The following is a 14,977-nucleotide window of genomic DNA, read 5'->3' on the forward strand; positions in this document are numbered from 1 at the left end:
CTTCGACATCCTGAAATCAAGAAGAAGAAATATATTAGTTTCGGAGTTAAAACTTCCACGACAACTAATAAATAATAAGATTTCCGAGCTATGCTACCAAGAAATCGATTTCCAAGAATAATTGGATTAGACCGAAAAAATGATGTTTATATGGTCATAAATCGATGCTTACGGACGCTCTTAGTCCGAAGTCTTACGAACGCTCTTAGTTCGTTAATTGCGTGAATCCCCACGATTCCGCTTTTCAAGAATCGAACCCACGTTATAAGAAAGGTGGGATGTAGAAGAAGGGAGGTTGCAAGTCCCCGAAGAAAAAGAAGGAGGAATTAAAATTCGAAAACAGGAACTTTAATTTAAAAACTTACTTGTTGAAAATTCGGAGCAGATTCTGTTCTGAACAGCTTGTACTTTGATTGGTTTACAGATCTCAATATAACTCCGATAAGGCTGAAATTCGGAGGTTAGATGGAAGAGACAGAGACGAACAACTTTTATGAAGAAAGTTTTTCTATCTGAGCTTCCGAACTAGACGTTTCGAGGCTTGCAAGTAGACGGATGTGCACAGGAACGGGAAAAAGATGCAGTGGTGTGCGTTGGCTTGTTTGCGCAGCAGGGATGCTTTGGTGGCAGCAGGTTGGAACGCAGTGCTGCAGGGAGGGGGCAGCAGGGGCTGCTGTGTAAGGTTGCAAACGCACGGGCGCGCCGGCTGCAGCGAAGGCTCGGCTAGCTCGGGCTAGGGGCTGCTTTGTGAATGAGTTTTGGTTTTCTATTTTGTGGTTAGAGTCGTGCTGATAACGTGTTTAAGGAAAAAGAGATTCGAGAGATATTGTAGAGAGAATTGTGTGTCATATTATTGAGAATAGGAGCCCTATATATAAGGATTACAAAGTACTAGTTCTAATATTACAAGGAATACCAATCCGTGTAGGATTGGGAAATCTAGAACCTTCTCTCCTATTGCTACTCCTAGTTTGATAAGGCACACTAAATCGATATTCCTTCAACAAAAGTTCCAATTTCGGAATGGTATTTCAAAGTTCTGAAATTTTAGGAGCGAAATTGAAAATTGAAAATTTTTTATACACTAAGAGCAAGAAACAGACCTGAAACCCAACTTCATCCACACAGATTTTCTTTAGTACATTAGCTAGGTCAAGTTTGGTCTATAAACCAAACAAAAACAGTAATAAGATGAAATAAGGAATGATTCTCACACAATTTCAGAGGGAAAGACGGATGCAGATTGATGTCCAGGAACACAAGCATTGTCAAGCAGCTGTGACAAGGTAATCTTGTCAATGCCGAAAGGTAGTAAAGATGGCCTTTGATTTGATAGCTCCTGGGAAACCTGCTTCATGGTTGGTTTGCAAGCATGAAAATGCGGATTGGTTTGCAAGCATGAAAATGCAAGCTTCACAATAAACACCAGTTTCTCTGCAATTTGACCTCCAGGAGCTGAAGGCGTTGATCCAAAATGTCCCTCATCTGTGTATCAAGCACAGTACTTGATGTCGATAATGAGGATGAGAGAACTGAGATCATGAGGTCCCCCGGATGCTTTTCCATGATCACTTCTAGAGTTAACACTCCAAAACTATAGACATCACATTTCTCATTCACTTCCATTGTGTATGCAAACTCTGCAAGGTCAAAGTGGTTCCTCGTTTAGTTTGCTAGACTGTGAATTTTGATCACATATTGAGCAAGAACACTATTAATGGTATAGATTAGATTGATGGTCTACAATATAACATATCACTTTGTGTAGGAAGGTAGTTTCATATGTTCTATCAGTAATATGGAATGAGAAAATTAAGAAACGAATTGTACATAGTTAACTGGAGCAGTGTATCCAAATGTGCCTGCAAATGAAGTCCAATTGGAAGAGTTGGGGTTCAAAATTCTAGCTGTGCCAAAATCAGATATGTAAGCTTGTATTCTAAATCCAGCAAGATGTTCTTGCTTGATATGTCTCGATGAACAATGGGAGGCGAGCAATCATGGTGCATATAGGTTAAAGCATCTGCCACACTCTTGACAAGGTTTACCCTTGCAATCCATTCAAACATAACTATTTCTCTGCCATTGTGTAGTAGCTTTTCTAAGCTTCCCCCTTCGAGAAACTGGTAAGCCAAGAATGAGTGGCGTGGATGTGTGCGAAAACCATAGAGTTTCACAATATTTCAATGATTCTGAGAGTGCATGGATCTCAGTCTCGAACGCCTTGAGATTTGCTACCCCACTACCAATTTTTACCGTGTGAATTTTCTTCACTGCAACAATCTGCCCTGTTTGCAGCTCAGCTTTATATACACTTGCATGCCCCCCTGCACCTACACAATGTTGAGAGTCAAATTCCTCTGTATATTCAATGATGTCCTCATATACCAATTTCCCATCATAGCTCCATATCGAAAAGAGATTCTCAGTTTTAACTTCTTCTGGCATTTTCTGTTTTTCGCTTACAGTCCGGTGACGGCAACGAGTGTAGAGAATGCCAACTACCATGAATAGAAGAAACAGTGTTCCAAAAATGGGGATTGTGATCAAAATGACGTTAAACATTATGCTTTTCCCCCTTCCTTATTGTAGATGAGCATGTCTTCAGACCTGTAGCATTACCACACAAGCCTTTGTTATTCTCTAAAGCTTCAACCGGAGCCTCAGTGAATGCTTTGTTATTGGGAAGAGGACCCTCCAATTGATTGTAGGAAATGGCAACAGCGGTTAAACTCAGCATATCAGGAAAAGTGGATGGCAAGGAACCAGAGAGCTCATTGTGAGAGAGATTCCATGCATGCTTCCAAGTTTTCCATTTGTGCAAACTGTGGTTGTATCTCTCCTCTCAGTAGATTATGACTAAGATCGAGAACCTGAAGATACTGTAAGCTGGCCATCTCTGAAGGCAAATTCTCTGTGAATCCATTGGTGCTCAAATTCAAGTTCAATAACTTTGAGCACCCATTGAATTGCTCAGGAGTTGATCCTGTGAGATTGTTTGCTGCTAAGTTAAGATGTTCAACATTGGAAAGTCTGCCAATTTTCATAGGAGTACTTACTGAAAGTTTATTACCACCCAGATTGAAAGTGAACAGTGATACTAATCACCCCAGTTCTTTTGGAACATTCCCAACTACATAATTCGAGGAGAGGTCAAGTACTCGAAGAGGAAGAAGTTCCCCAAGCTGTGGAGGAATTCCTCCGGAAATCCTGTTATCAGAGATTTTCAAGCTTGGCAGACTTTGGCACTGCACCCGCTTATGAGAAATTTCCCCATAGAAATTGTTATAGCTCAAATAGTCAAATCAATATAGTTCGTGTGGATAAACTCCAAGATCTTTTGATATATTTCCTGTTAACCTATTTCTATCAAGCCTCACTCTGTATAAGCTGGAACAGTTCCTGAAACTTTTCAGGATGGAGCCAATGAAATAATTGTCATTTGCTGTAAAATTTACAAGTAATCCACCATTGCAAATTTCCTGAGGAAGATAGCCTGATAACATGTTGCTAGATACCCCTAAATTTTGCAAGTTTGTAAGGTTGTTTAGCTCTCCAGGAATAGAGCCATTGAGATTGTTTAAAAACAGCCCTAACTTGAATAGCAATGTGAGCTTGCCTAATTCTGGTGGGATGAGGCCACTCAATTGATTTTGCTGGATATCTAACCAGGTGAGCTTGGTCAAGTTTCCTAAAGATGAAGGGATGGATCCATAAAATGTATTATTCAGAAGTGCCAAAACAGTCAAATTGGCCAGGTTTCCTATGGATGCCGGAATTGGACCAGTTAGGTTGTTAAATTGCAAGTGGAGCTGATCAAGGACTTCTTGAGGGACGGTTCCAGAAAGTTGATTACTCCCCAGAAATAGGAAGGTCAAGTTGCCCAAGCTCCATATGGAGGCAGGGATTGGACCTGTCAGGCTGCTTTCACCCAAACGCAGCACTTTGAGTGACCTCAGTGATCCTATTTCATTCGGAATTGATTCATTCATGTGATTCTCATCCAGATTTAGTACGTTAAGACTTGTCAGAAGCCCTATCTCTGATGGGATTCTTCCAAAGAGTTGATTTGTAGCCAAATCAAGGTAGATGAGCTTAGAAAGGTTACTTAAGCTTGAAGGAATGTTTCCATATAACAAGTTTTGGCTGAGATTAAGGCTTAGGAGAGAAGGGAAGGATGAAAAGCTGAAAGCATAGAGAGTACCTCTCAAGCCAGTGCGAGAAAGGCTAATGTTAGTGATGCTTCTGCATTCATTGCAAGCAATTCCAGTCCAGTTGCAAGGACTATTTCCAACCCACGAAGACATAAGAGTTTGGTTTTGGTTGTCAAGGCTATGCCTCCATTTAAGGATACCCTCTGCTTCTAGTCCCTCTGTTGATACTGATGATGGAGCTGTAAAAGATACAGAAATTGCAACTTTGAAACAAAAAATTGAGACAAGGGACATGACAACAAGGATGAATAACCCTCGACATGGAACAATATTATGATAGAGTAGTTTATCTCCCAAATACACCATGATTTAAAGCTCTGAGGATCTTTAGCTGCAACGAAAAGATGGATACACTAGAGGATGGATGTAAAGACACACAGTACGGATTTAAGTAGAGGAAAATTTTCAATATTAACCATTCATACTGACGCCATATATATTTGAGGAATGACCCTATTGCCACTCATCCATCGGTCTTTGGTAACCCTCATTCCATCCTTTTTGTTTCTGCTCTACGTGAAGCTTTACTCAATGGATGATATTGTGCAAATCCCTATCCATGCCACAATTGCACCTTATCTTCTCTAACGTAACCATTTTCTTAAGGGTCCTTGTTCATCAATATCAATTACTTGTTATGTGCCTTATCAGTTATCACTGCTTAAGAGGTTGAAGAACGCTAATTCTCACGTCATAATCAAGTTTAAAGGGTCATTTTTGTTGTCTTCGTCTATCAGTCATCATAAGAATCCACATGATCAACAAAAAAAAAAATTTGGGCCGATAGTAACATTATTCTTTTTTACTAGTATAATGCGATTCCCTCTGCCATAAAAAAATTCCATGTTGAAATGTATCTCAGCAGTACAGGTTTTTGATGGAATCCCTCTACTAAACTGATTCCATGCAGTAAGGGTTGTCATTTCTTTGGCATGGCTCCATAGCTAATGTAAATGGTTTGGCCTTTAAACATATACATGTCAGTTAACATGTCATGAATCAAACTCTATATTTCTATAACAAAGATGATAATCATCTAGTAAAGTTTGAAATGGGCTGCATGCACTATGTATAACCTTTATTGTTTTGTCTTCCCTCTATTTCTTGTTGTCTTTTTTTTTTTCTCCACCTTCTAAGAAGCCAAATTGTGTGAATTTACTTGATTACCAAGGAACAAAGTAAAATTTCTCTCATCGCTTTGAACTATAAAATGCAAAACCAATAAAACCATTGGCACAGCTACCTACAAGAATTTTTGTTCCTGAATAAATTAACATTCAACAGTAGTTCTTACAGAGGTGGTGGATGTTTCACACACTGCATGCCATCTGGCAACAACCTATGACTCATGGGTTTTAACCCCTTCCTAGACCAACTATTCACAAGGGCTGTTTCTAGTTTCCTCACCTGCAATTACCGCCAGTAAAGTATTAGAGAGAAATAGAGCAAATCTGGAACTTTAACTGCAAAATAAAAGGCATATATTACAGGTAACTCCCAGAATATCTTCATAACGATGTGTAACTACTAAAAATCCATTCATTCTTTTCTAACATCCTTTCCCAGGTTGCCAATACCTAATGCAAGAAGCTCAAGAGCATAACTCTTTTACTAAGATGGTGCTCATTGTTTGAAATTTTAAATCATTTTGCGAGGGGTTGCACATGATTGAGAGTTAAAACTTGTTTGGTTGCATTTTAAGTTTGTAGTTGATTAAGAGCTTGAAATGGAAGGGGCAGAAGGATGGAATGCATCTCGGGAAACAAAGATATCAGTTTAAATCCCTCTACTTAGATTCTTTGGGTGTACTTATGCGGAGCTGAACACTCAAAATGGTCATATGTGTAAAAGGGGGAATCATTCTATAAGCTCAAAGCCTACTCTATTTCCTCTTTACTCTTTCATTCGGGGTTTTTCATTTGATTCTTAGTTTGGTTTCCCCTCCTTCTCTCCTTTATTCTCAGTTTGCCAAAACTTTGGTTTTTCCACCTTTGCTCTACAAGACAGTATGAGAAGAATCTGGACTTTCCTAAACCACAAGGATAAAACCATGAAAACATGGGACAGCTACAATTATTGACACAAAAACTAGGCATTTGGCGAATGAAGTTTTTTTGGATTGATTTTCACCAATTTGGGTAAAGATGAACCATTAGCACTAACAGCCTAATCAGATTCTTACAAGATTTTGCATGTTATTTGGAAGAAAATGGCCTAGCAATCTCTAATAGTGCATGAAAGAAAATCAGTATATGAAAGAAAACCAACCTGCCTAACAATGAATGGCTCCTCAGCAAGACTCAAAGGTCCAGTTAAGATAGTTAGAAAGCCATTTTGATTCCCATAGACAATATCAGTCAAGGGTCGATCACCCACCTACCCAAAAATAAAAATGGGCCATCAGCATTCAGTAATCCAGACAACGATCAAAACAAACAATTCACCAGGTCTATGAATTCTTGTCTTACCATAATAAGATGCGACGACTGACAACCAAAATGCTTCTCGATCTCTTCAGCTGTCCCAGCTGGTTTCTTCAATCCTACAGCATAACCCACTATCAATCACCATATAAACTCTGCAACCCCTAATAAAATTCGCAACTAAGCAAAACCTAGTGTCTATAACACAGTGCTTCGCATACATAATGTGACAAGTTAGAAACTTTGGAGCAAAACTTATGCTCAAATTGGACAAACAAGCACTTACTATGCCTTATGACTTTAATTCCGATAGCCCCTTCAAGCTCCCTAGCTTTCGAACCATCATGGTCATATTCATTCAGCCCTAACAATCAAACCAATACCACATCAACAAAACAAAACAAAAACAAACAAACCCAGCAGTAAAAACAAAAACTTTATCAAATGCTGCCAAAATTTACCAGCGGAGTTACTGAAGACCGCAATATCTGGCCCGAAAACTGATTTACATTGCTCCAATGACGACCCAAGAGGACCCCAAAGCGTCAAAGAGTAAGGCACAGTGAGAGTGTTGTCCTTATCAAACACAACGCCCTTGAAACCCCTCCTGTGAAGCTCAACCCAATCAATGTGCCTTATATCAGGCACCGAAACGTGAGGCAGAGCCAAGTGCTGGTCTTTGACGAGCACCCTAGCCGAAAACACTATGGCCCCAAAGTTCAGTCTCTGCCCCAATGCGGCTTTCAAGTCTGCCCACCACATGTTCGACGAAACTCCCCTGTGAACTTCGCTTTGATCTTCAAATGGGCTTTCCGGGCCTTCGTCGTTGCTGGTGCTGGTGTCGGTGTCGCCGGGGGAGTTGAATTGGAGGAAGAGTGCGTCGTAGTGATATGGGTCGGAATCGGAATCGGAATCGGAATCGGTGCTCCGGTGGCTGCGTTTGTGGTTCTGGTTTACTGGGTGGTCTCTGCTGCAACTGTTGGTGTGGGATATGGAAAGGGCACAGTGGGCGGTGAAGTGGGTTTGGGGCTTTTGGGGAAGGGAGAGGGTGTTAGGGTTTTTGGAAGGGTGGTGGGGGTGGTGGAAGAAGTGATGAGAAGGGTTGGGGAGAGCGTAAGGGCATTTGGGCAGCGGAGGTGATGAGGTTGACTGCATTTCCAAGTAGCATGCTCTTCCTATTTTAAGTCTCTTGTTATTTTAGGGATGTGCATTCTTATGGATCTTCAACGTTGTGATTTGGTTAGCGATAAAGCCCAAGAGTCTGGGGGAACCCAGGGCCACATCTTTATTTTGTATTTTTCCTTGATATAACTAATTAGTGGATGAATAGGTGAGTCGGCCCGATATAACTCGTGAAGCTTGATTAACCGAATTGCTCAAATAAATTGCTACGTTCATGGAACAAATAAGTCAAGCTTAAGTTTAGTAATATTCGTATTATATAAGTGACTGATTTGAGTTTATTACAAGCTCAATTTATTGAATGGGTCAGGATCAAGGGACACGTTTTTTGACACAATTTTTCACATTCTTTTTTAGCCTTTAGATCTCACTACATCCAATGGTTCTTATAGCTCCAATAAATGATGTGGCAATAATGTAAAAAATATAAATACATAATCTTTCCTAAAATACAAAAATCAAGAATCATAAAAATAAATAAACATAAAACCACACAACCCCGATACCTACTAGCCTATCCTAAATTACTATAGTCTTATCAACCATGAAAATACCAAGGAGAAGAGAGAATTGCAGTTGTAATTAATTAAGCTCAAAATTAGATTGGTGTTCTGAAAAAAGGAGATAAAATAATAGAGTTGAAGAGGTGAATAAATATGGCCATGGCATGGAGACGAGTAGATTGACCACACCCTTTTTTCCTGAAATATAAGTCCTGCAGATTGAAGAGAAACAATAGGCTTCTTCTTCATCATCTTATACTTCCTTTTTCTTTTTCCTCCGCTCCCGTAAACCAGATTGCTTCTGATGTTCAAAACCAATGCTCAATATCTGAGCCAAAGAGGTTGACTCCTCCATCTATATCATCAATCAATGATTCTTCTTAACATTCCTCCCTGCTTCCTCCGAACTTGATCTCATCTAACCCAAAATTTTGTAAATATAGATGGGGGGGGGGGGATGGTGGAGTTATTTTATTTTTTAGTCTTGTAATTTTAATAAAAAATAATTTATTTTATATTTCAACGATCCCATCATTAATGGAGCTATGAGAACCGTTTGATGTTATTAAATCTAAAGGCTAATTAAAGATGTAAAAAATTGTGTCAAAAAACGTGTCCCTTGATCCTGACCCTTATTAAATAGTGGACACATATTAAGATTACATGAGTCGATGCTTGATATTGTATACACAATTATATTTTATATATATTTTTTAAGTATTTCTTTGATAACATTTTTTCAATAGAATTTTGCATATTTGATTATGAAATTGACTAAGTAAAGTCTGCAGTGGAGTTCATTCCGCAAATGAGTCAAGTCAAACTAAGCTTAAGAGAAAGCAATCGAGGCAAACTAAATATGTCATTGATTTTTTATCGATGTATTCTAACAAAACCTAGAAATTCAGAAGCAGAGTAAATAAAAGTACAACCGAGCAACTAAATCTTGCGACCCAAGGGGAAATTAAATGGAACTAAGGGCCCTAGAGCCCCAATCCAACCAACCCCACACCAAAGGGGTAGAGCAAAACAAAAGCCCATGAAGCAGCCAACTCATCTAGTTCGAGGCCCAACTACTCCTAGTCCCCAAGCCCAAAACAGAAAGCCAAAGCAAAGCCCAACCCCAATTAGGGTTTGCCATTGCAGCCAACCCAACAGAGCCATCAACTTTGTCGTCGCTGACACCTGCACCATAAGTGCCCCTCGCCGCCGCCGCCGTCAGAAAACCATTGTTGTCACAACCAAATCCACCCCAATTGCCATTGTTGTCGCCACACCTGGTATAACCAGCGCGCAAGTAACCATAGTAAAGCAAAATCGATTCCAACTATGGTAGGGGCAAGCGAACACTAGCTCCATCCCGATCGTCAAAATCAAATCCCATGCAACCTTCAAGAGCCGCCATCACCAAACAACGGATCATCCAAGGATCGAGTTCGCCCAATCCAATCCCTCTGAGTCGAGCCTTTAACAATGGAGATCCTGGCGTCATCGACACCTTCGCCATATCTCCTACCCGCACCCAGCCAGCCATCTTCCTCTCCCATAAGAAATCTGAGACTCCCATCACACCTTCAGATCGAACAAACTCCACCCCCAGAGCCTCCCCAACGACAGGGAGCACTACCCAGAAGGAGATGGCAAGAAACAAAGGCAGGCAGACTGACTTCAAAGCAACCATCAGACGACGACTAGGTATAGTAGAAGGGTTGAGCCGTCTACCAAAACCTAGCAGAGAATGCTAGGTCGATTGTTTAGTTCGAGTCCCAATACTCTAGCCTAATATAATTTAGGGAAAAAGTTAAGAATGGTCACTGAGTTTTGACATATTCGACACTTAACTCACTGTATTTTCAACAATATCACATAACTCACTCAATTTTGAAACCGTTTATCACATAACTCACTACCGTCTACATGGTCATATTTTAAAGGGTATTTTCGTCTCTTCACTATCTTAAACCTTTATCTTATTTTTTTCTTTAAACATTTTTTTCTTCTTCCCTCTCTCTCCTCCCACCTTTTCTCTCTCTGAAACTCCTTCACTTTCTCTCTCTAAAACTCATCCTCACTCTCCGGAAGGTTCTACACCTCCCACTCCTCCTCCACTTCCAGCTTCTCCACCCCCTCTGCCGGCGGTTTCTTCACACAAGTCGCCTCTCCCCCGCACGTGAGCCTCGCCAAATTCTCCCCGTCGGCTCAATCCGTCCGGCTCTCTCTCCATGACCGCCCTACCTCCCCCAGCCGCTCAATCTCCGTCTCGCCCCACACCCACAACAATACTTGTCTAATGAATCTGTTGTAATCTGGTGCACAACAACCAAACCCAGAAAGCATGAATAAGGAAGGGGGAAAAAGAAAGAAGAAGATCTGAGGACACAACACCCAAAGGAAGGAAGAAAAAAAAAGTGATTTAACGGAAAATTAACCCAAAAAAAAACTGAGAACACAACACCCAAACAGTGATTTAACGGATAATAAACGCTGTTAGAAGATAGTGAGTTATGTGGTAGACGGTTTCAAAATTGAGTGAATTATGTGACATTAATTGTTGAAAATGCAGTGAGTTAAGTGTCGAATATGTCAAAACTCAGTGACCGTTCCTGATAATTTCCCTATAATTTATTGTAAACCTAATACATATATATATATATATATATATATATATATATATACAGGCCGGTTCTGAAGCGGACGTCCGCACTTTGCTAAAGTGCGGACGGCGACGCAGCAGCGGCGTTCCACGCGGAGACGGCGGCTCGGGGCTTGGCGGACGGAGGCCGGAGGCTTGGCGGACGGGTCTGGGCAGCGTTCGAGGTCGGAGGAGGTCCGAGTTGCAGGTTCTGGGCAGCAACCCGACCTGCAACTGCAGGTTTTCTGGGCAGCTCTGCAACGACGTCGCCGGCGACTCCACCGACTGCAGACCTCTCCGCCCGACCCCTGGCATCCTTCCGGCAACCTCCGCCGCTCCGTCGCGCCCCGAGCCGAGCTACAGCAGCGCCGTCCGCACTTTCGTTAAAGTGCGGACGTCCTCTTTGGAACGCCTCCGTGTGTGTGTCTATATATATATATATATATATCTTATGCATAAAAGGTTGAATATTTACCGAGACTAATGATATTTCTCTCCACAATTGTGTATGATGTCTTAAGTTCAAATTTCGATTTTTAAAGATCTACAAAAACAAAACAAAAAAAAGTTGAGTACTTGTTACTATTTTGTGAAAAGTCCCTTCAAATAATTGGTTATGCAATCTCATGATCTTGTCTTTATTGGGTTGAGGCATCTGGGATCTGATTATTGGCAGTGCTAATGTTAGTAGAGGAGCATTTATGTTTGTCTACTTCTGTGAGATGAGTACATATCAAAATATTAAAGTCAGGCACGCTATACCTAGTTATTGATGTTAAACAAATTGCATTCTCCAAATGCAAATCTAGTACGTATTTGATTTTATATCAACGTACCCAATATGAAAGTATGAACTCTATATTTATTTATTAATCAAGTGTTTGATTCTGAATCTCTAATCAGCTTACAATTACTAAAAGAATAAAAAAAATCGTGGGTCGACGGATTAATGTGCTGTTACAGACCTATATTTGCACAAAGAACAAAAGAATTTTGATCATAAATGAAGAGAACAAAGGAATATGTGATCATCTGTCTTCTGGACTTCTGATATCTTTAGAACCTTGATCGCTTGCATTCGACCGGAAGGCCTTGGGGGAATCTTTTGAGGTCAGAGCAGTAGTTGTACACCATGAACTTTTGTTGCACCCATCGAAGCCTATTTCGCCCTGCAGCATCAAGCGTTTGAGTCTGCCATGCACTCTGCTGTGTCTTATCAGTCGATGCAACGGTGGCGACACCGCAGGAGGAGGAGGAGGATCCAGCAACACAAGCATTGGCCTTGAAGTTTCGGTACGAAGCAGTGAAAGGAGCTTGCGTCCAGTCAGTCTTCACACGCCCGCCTTGTGTAGCCCAGTCGTCGGCATTCCACAGACTCGAGTAAATCCTCATTGGCTGGTTTTTAGGGAATGGAACACCAAATGATTCCAAGTTGTTGAACACTCGGATTGGAATGTTGTCGACAAAGAATCTGCAGATCAAATGGAAGTGAATTTGCGTCAGAATAAGTTTTCGACAAATTATTAGGCTAATATATGGTTCAAGAGAATTTGTAATTGAAGATGAGCTAGTGTTAATATGGTCACTTACATAATGCGTTGGGAGTTCCAGACAAATGAGTAGGTGTGGAAGGCCGTTGTGGGATCAAACCAAAGATGGAATTGTTGTTCTCTGTCCCCTTTGCCCTGACTGAACACATTGGTGTGGAGAGTGTAGGGATCTCCAGATGAGTTGCCCAAAAACTCGAAGTCGATTTCATCATGAGTTGGACCTTCAGAGGATAACTGCACATATCCATGTGTTTACAAAGTTAATAACCAATAATGCGTTTATGCAGCTGCATGTATCTATAAAGTTAATTGAAGCACACAAGTATCACAATGGAAGCTAGAGTACTACTTACATAGTATGTAGTGACAGTGCCAGCCGAGTTACCAGGCACGAGCTTGATTTGCATGTCGATCCTTCCGAATAAGTACTCGTTCTTGGATTTGAAACCAGACCCAGAATACTTGTCGAGGTTGAGAGTGAGAAACTGTCCTCCTTCGAGTATCTTAGCGCGTTGATCGCCAAATGTAATGTCAAAGTCTTGAAAAAAATTACCAGCTGAGGCAGTGATGGCTAGAAGAGAGGTGATGAATAAAGAAAGAAGCAGCATCCTGGAGATGTTACAAGAAGACATTTTTGACTAGCAAGTTGAGAAAGAGCAATGATATGAAGAGTAGTGAGTGCGAAGATGAGGCCGTTGTGTTTGATGGTTGAGTTTGAGCTCTGAAGCCCTTTATATATGTCATAAAGTGAGTAGTGAGACGCGTTGAATTATTACATTATAGAGATGGAGCCATGGAGGTGGTGGTATTTGATTTAATAAAGTTGAAACCTGGCGACAGGTTTGCAAAATAGAATAAAGAATGAAAGTGAAGATAGCTTTATCTGGGAGGTGGTGCAAATATGCCCAGGAATATATTGACTGCTGGGAAAGTACAACTAGTTTTAGAGCTGGACACAGGTTCGCAAATTAGGCCCTATATGCTGAGGAAGCTGCATAGGAAAGCGAGCAAATCCGTGTGAGGCCCAGTTTAGGTAGCTAGTTTGTGAAGCATTGAAGTGGGTGGTCGATGGTGATGGAACGAGAACAACCTGTACATGCTGGAAGAAGAGACAACGCGCACAAGTATGGGCGATATGCACCTTATATTTGCACCCCTAGAGTAGGGTGAGGTGAATCATAAATTGCCGTTAGAGACCCGGGTTTAAATCGGGAGAGGATCCTCTCTCCTGAGCAAAGTTTTCACCTGACCTTCCTGATCTTTTAATCAGATGAAGACACGTGTTATTGCTTAATCAATGGTCTACAATTACTCTGCCACTCCTACCACTCCTCACGTGTCCTTTTCCTCTGCAACTTTCTTTTCCTTCCCTTCCTCTCTCTTGTTCTTCTTTTCCTTCTGTTCTTTGCTCTCACCACCATCTACACGGGTAAGGGATGCACTCCCTTGAATGACACCCTCTTCCAATTCCTCTTCATTGAAAGCCATCAGCAATTGACCCAGACAATGACTGAATCAATCCAAAATACTGACCCCAAATTCGAGGGATGAAGAATGTGTAGAGCAATTGCTAAAATTCTTTTTTCCCAATGAACTCTTTGGTTTTATTTTTTTTTGGGTGAAGTTGCAATCTCAAATTAGGAGCTGAAAACATGTAAACCACAAAGAATTAAAGCTTTACTGAAAAAGGAATCCCAGATTATTTTCCTCGAAACAAAGAGAATTGAATGATCTCAAATTTTCTTCCTATCCCCTTTATTTGTCAAGTCAAGGCATAATAAACCTTTTGCAATTCGATGTTACAAATAGTGGGATCGAATTTCTTCCATGCAATTTTGGTTTGTAAGAGCAAGAACAGAAGGAAAAGAAGAACTGGAGAGAGGAAGGGAAGGAAAAGAAAGTTGCAGAGGAAAAGGACACGTGAGGAGTGGTAGGAGTGGCAGAGTAATTGTAGACCATTGGATTAAAAAATAACACGTGTCTTCATCTGATTAAAAGGTCAGGAAGCTCAGGTGAAAACTTTGCACATGAGAGGATCCTCTCCCGTTTAAATCTCCACGTAACATTTTCTTTTTCTTTTTTTGCCAAAAATAAATGATAAAATTATGGGTCCAACAAAGGGTCTAATATTACAGACTTGAAACAAAAAACAAACAAACTCAAACTGAACAAACTAAAGAAATATACTGAATGCATAAATTATGCAAGCCCAAACATGGTTTAATAAATCTATAAGTAATTTTATAGCTTACACTTATCCCCAACTTTGGTTCACAACCAGCTCATCGACTGATGTGGTTAAGCTTCATTTGTTTAACAGTTTAACTATGGGCGCACTATAAATTTCACTCGGATTTACATACAGACATTTGTAAGTGTAACCAAATACATATTAAATAAAAATGAATGTAACATTTTCTAATTTCTCGAATTTAGTGAAATGAATTTGTTCCGGCATAGTGGAATGATGGCG

At 40.6% G+C, this 14,977-nt stretch overlaps 2 protein-coding genes and 1 pseudogene across 4 annotated transcripts; all 3 read right to left on the bottom strand.

The window, feature by feature from the left end:
• Positions 1-1,185: 1,185 nt before the first annotated feature.
• LOC112184853 lies at positions 1,186-4,831 on the bottom strand (annotated as a pseudogene).
• A 558-nt stretch (positions 4,832-5,389) lies between these two features.
• Positions 5,390-7,835, bottom strand: LOC112187848 (phosphatidylglycerophosphate phosphatase 1, chloroplastic/mitochondrial). 3 transcript variants are annotated; one of them, XM_040514855.1, is made up of 5 exons: positions 7,099-7,833; positions 6,924-7,001; positions 6,683-6,771; positions 6,483-6,590; positions 5,390-5,621 (listed from the first exon to the last, which is right to left on the bottom strand). In XM_040514855.1, exons 1-5 carry the CDS (start codon positions 7,790-7,792, stop codon positions 5,505-5,507), a joined length of 1,086 nt encoding a protein of 361 aa, XP_040370789.1. In that variant the 5' UTR covers positions 7,793-7,833; the 3' UTR covers positions 5,390-5,504. The 3 variants fall into 3 exon arrangements, with proteins under 3 accessions (XP_040370789.1, XP_024182568.1, XP_040370790.1); XM_024326800.2 differs by having other exon boundaries at positions 6,683-6,756; positions 7,099-7,830; XM_040514856.1 differs by having other exon boundaries at positions 5,544-5,677; positions 7,099-7,835.
• Positions 7,836-11,796: 3,961 nt separating this feature from the next.
• Positions 11,797-13,345, bottom strand: LOC112187849 (xyloglucan endotransglucosylase/hydrolase 2). The gene is made up of 3 exons (XM_024326802.2): positions 12,858-13,345; positions 12,545-12,738; positions 11,797-12,425 (listed from the first exon to the last, which is right to left on the bottom strand). The coding sequence occupies exons 1-3, from the start codon at positions 13,134-13,136 to the stop codon at positions 12,011-12,013; spliced, it is 888 nt and encodes a 295-aa protein (XP_024182570.1). The 5' UTR covers positions 13,137-13,345; the 3' UTR covers positions 11,797-12,010.
• Between the last annotated feature and the right edge of the window lie 1,632 nt (positions 13,346-14,977).

The sequence above is a fragment of the Rosa chinensis genome, chromosome 2 (assembly GCF_002994745.2).
Source record: "Rosa chinensis cultivar Old Blush chromosome 2, RchiOBHm-V2, whole genome shotgun sequence".
NCBI lineage: Eukaryota > Viridiplantae > Streptophyta > Magnoliopsida > Rosales > Rosaceae > Rosa > Rosa chinensis.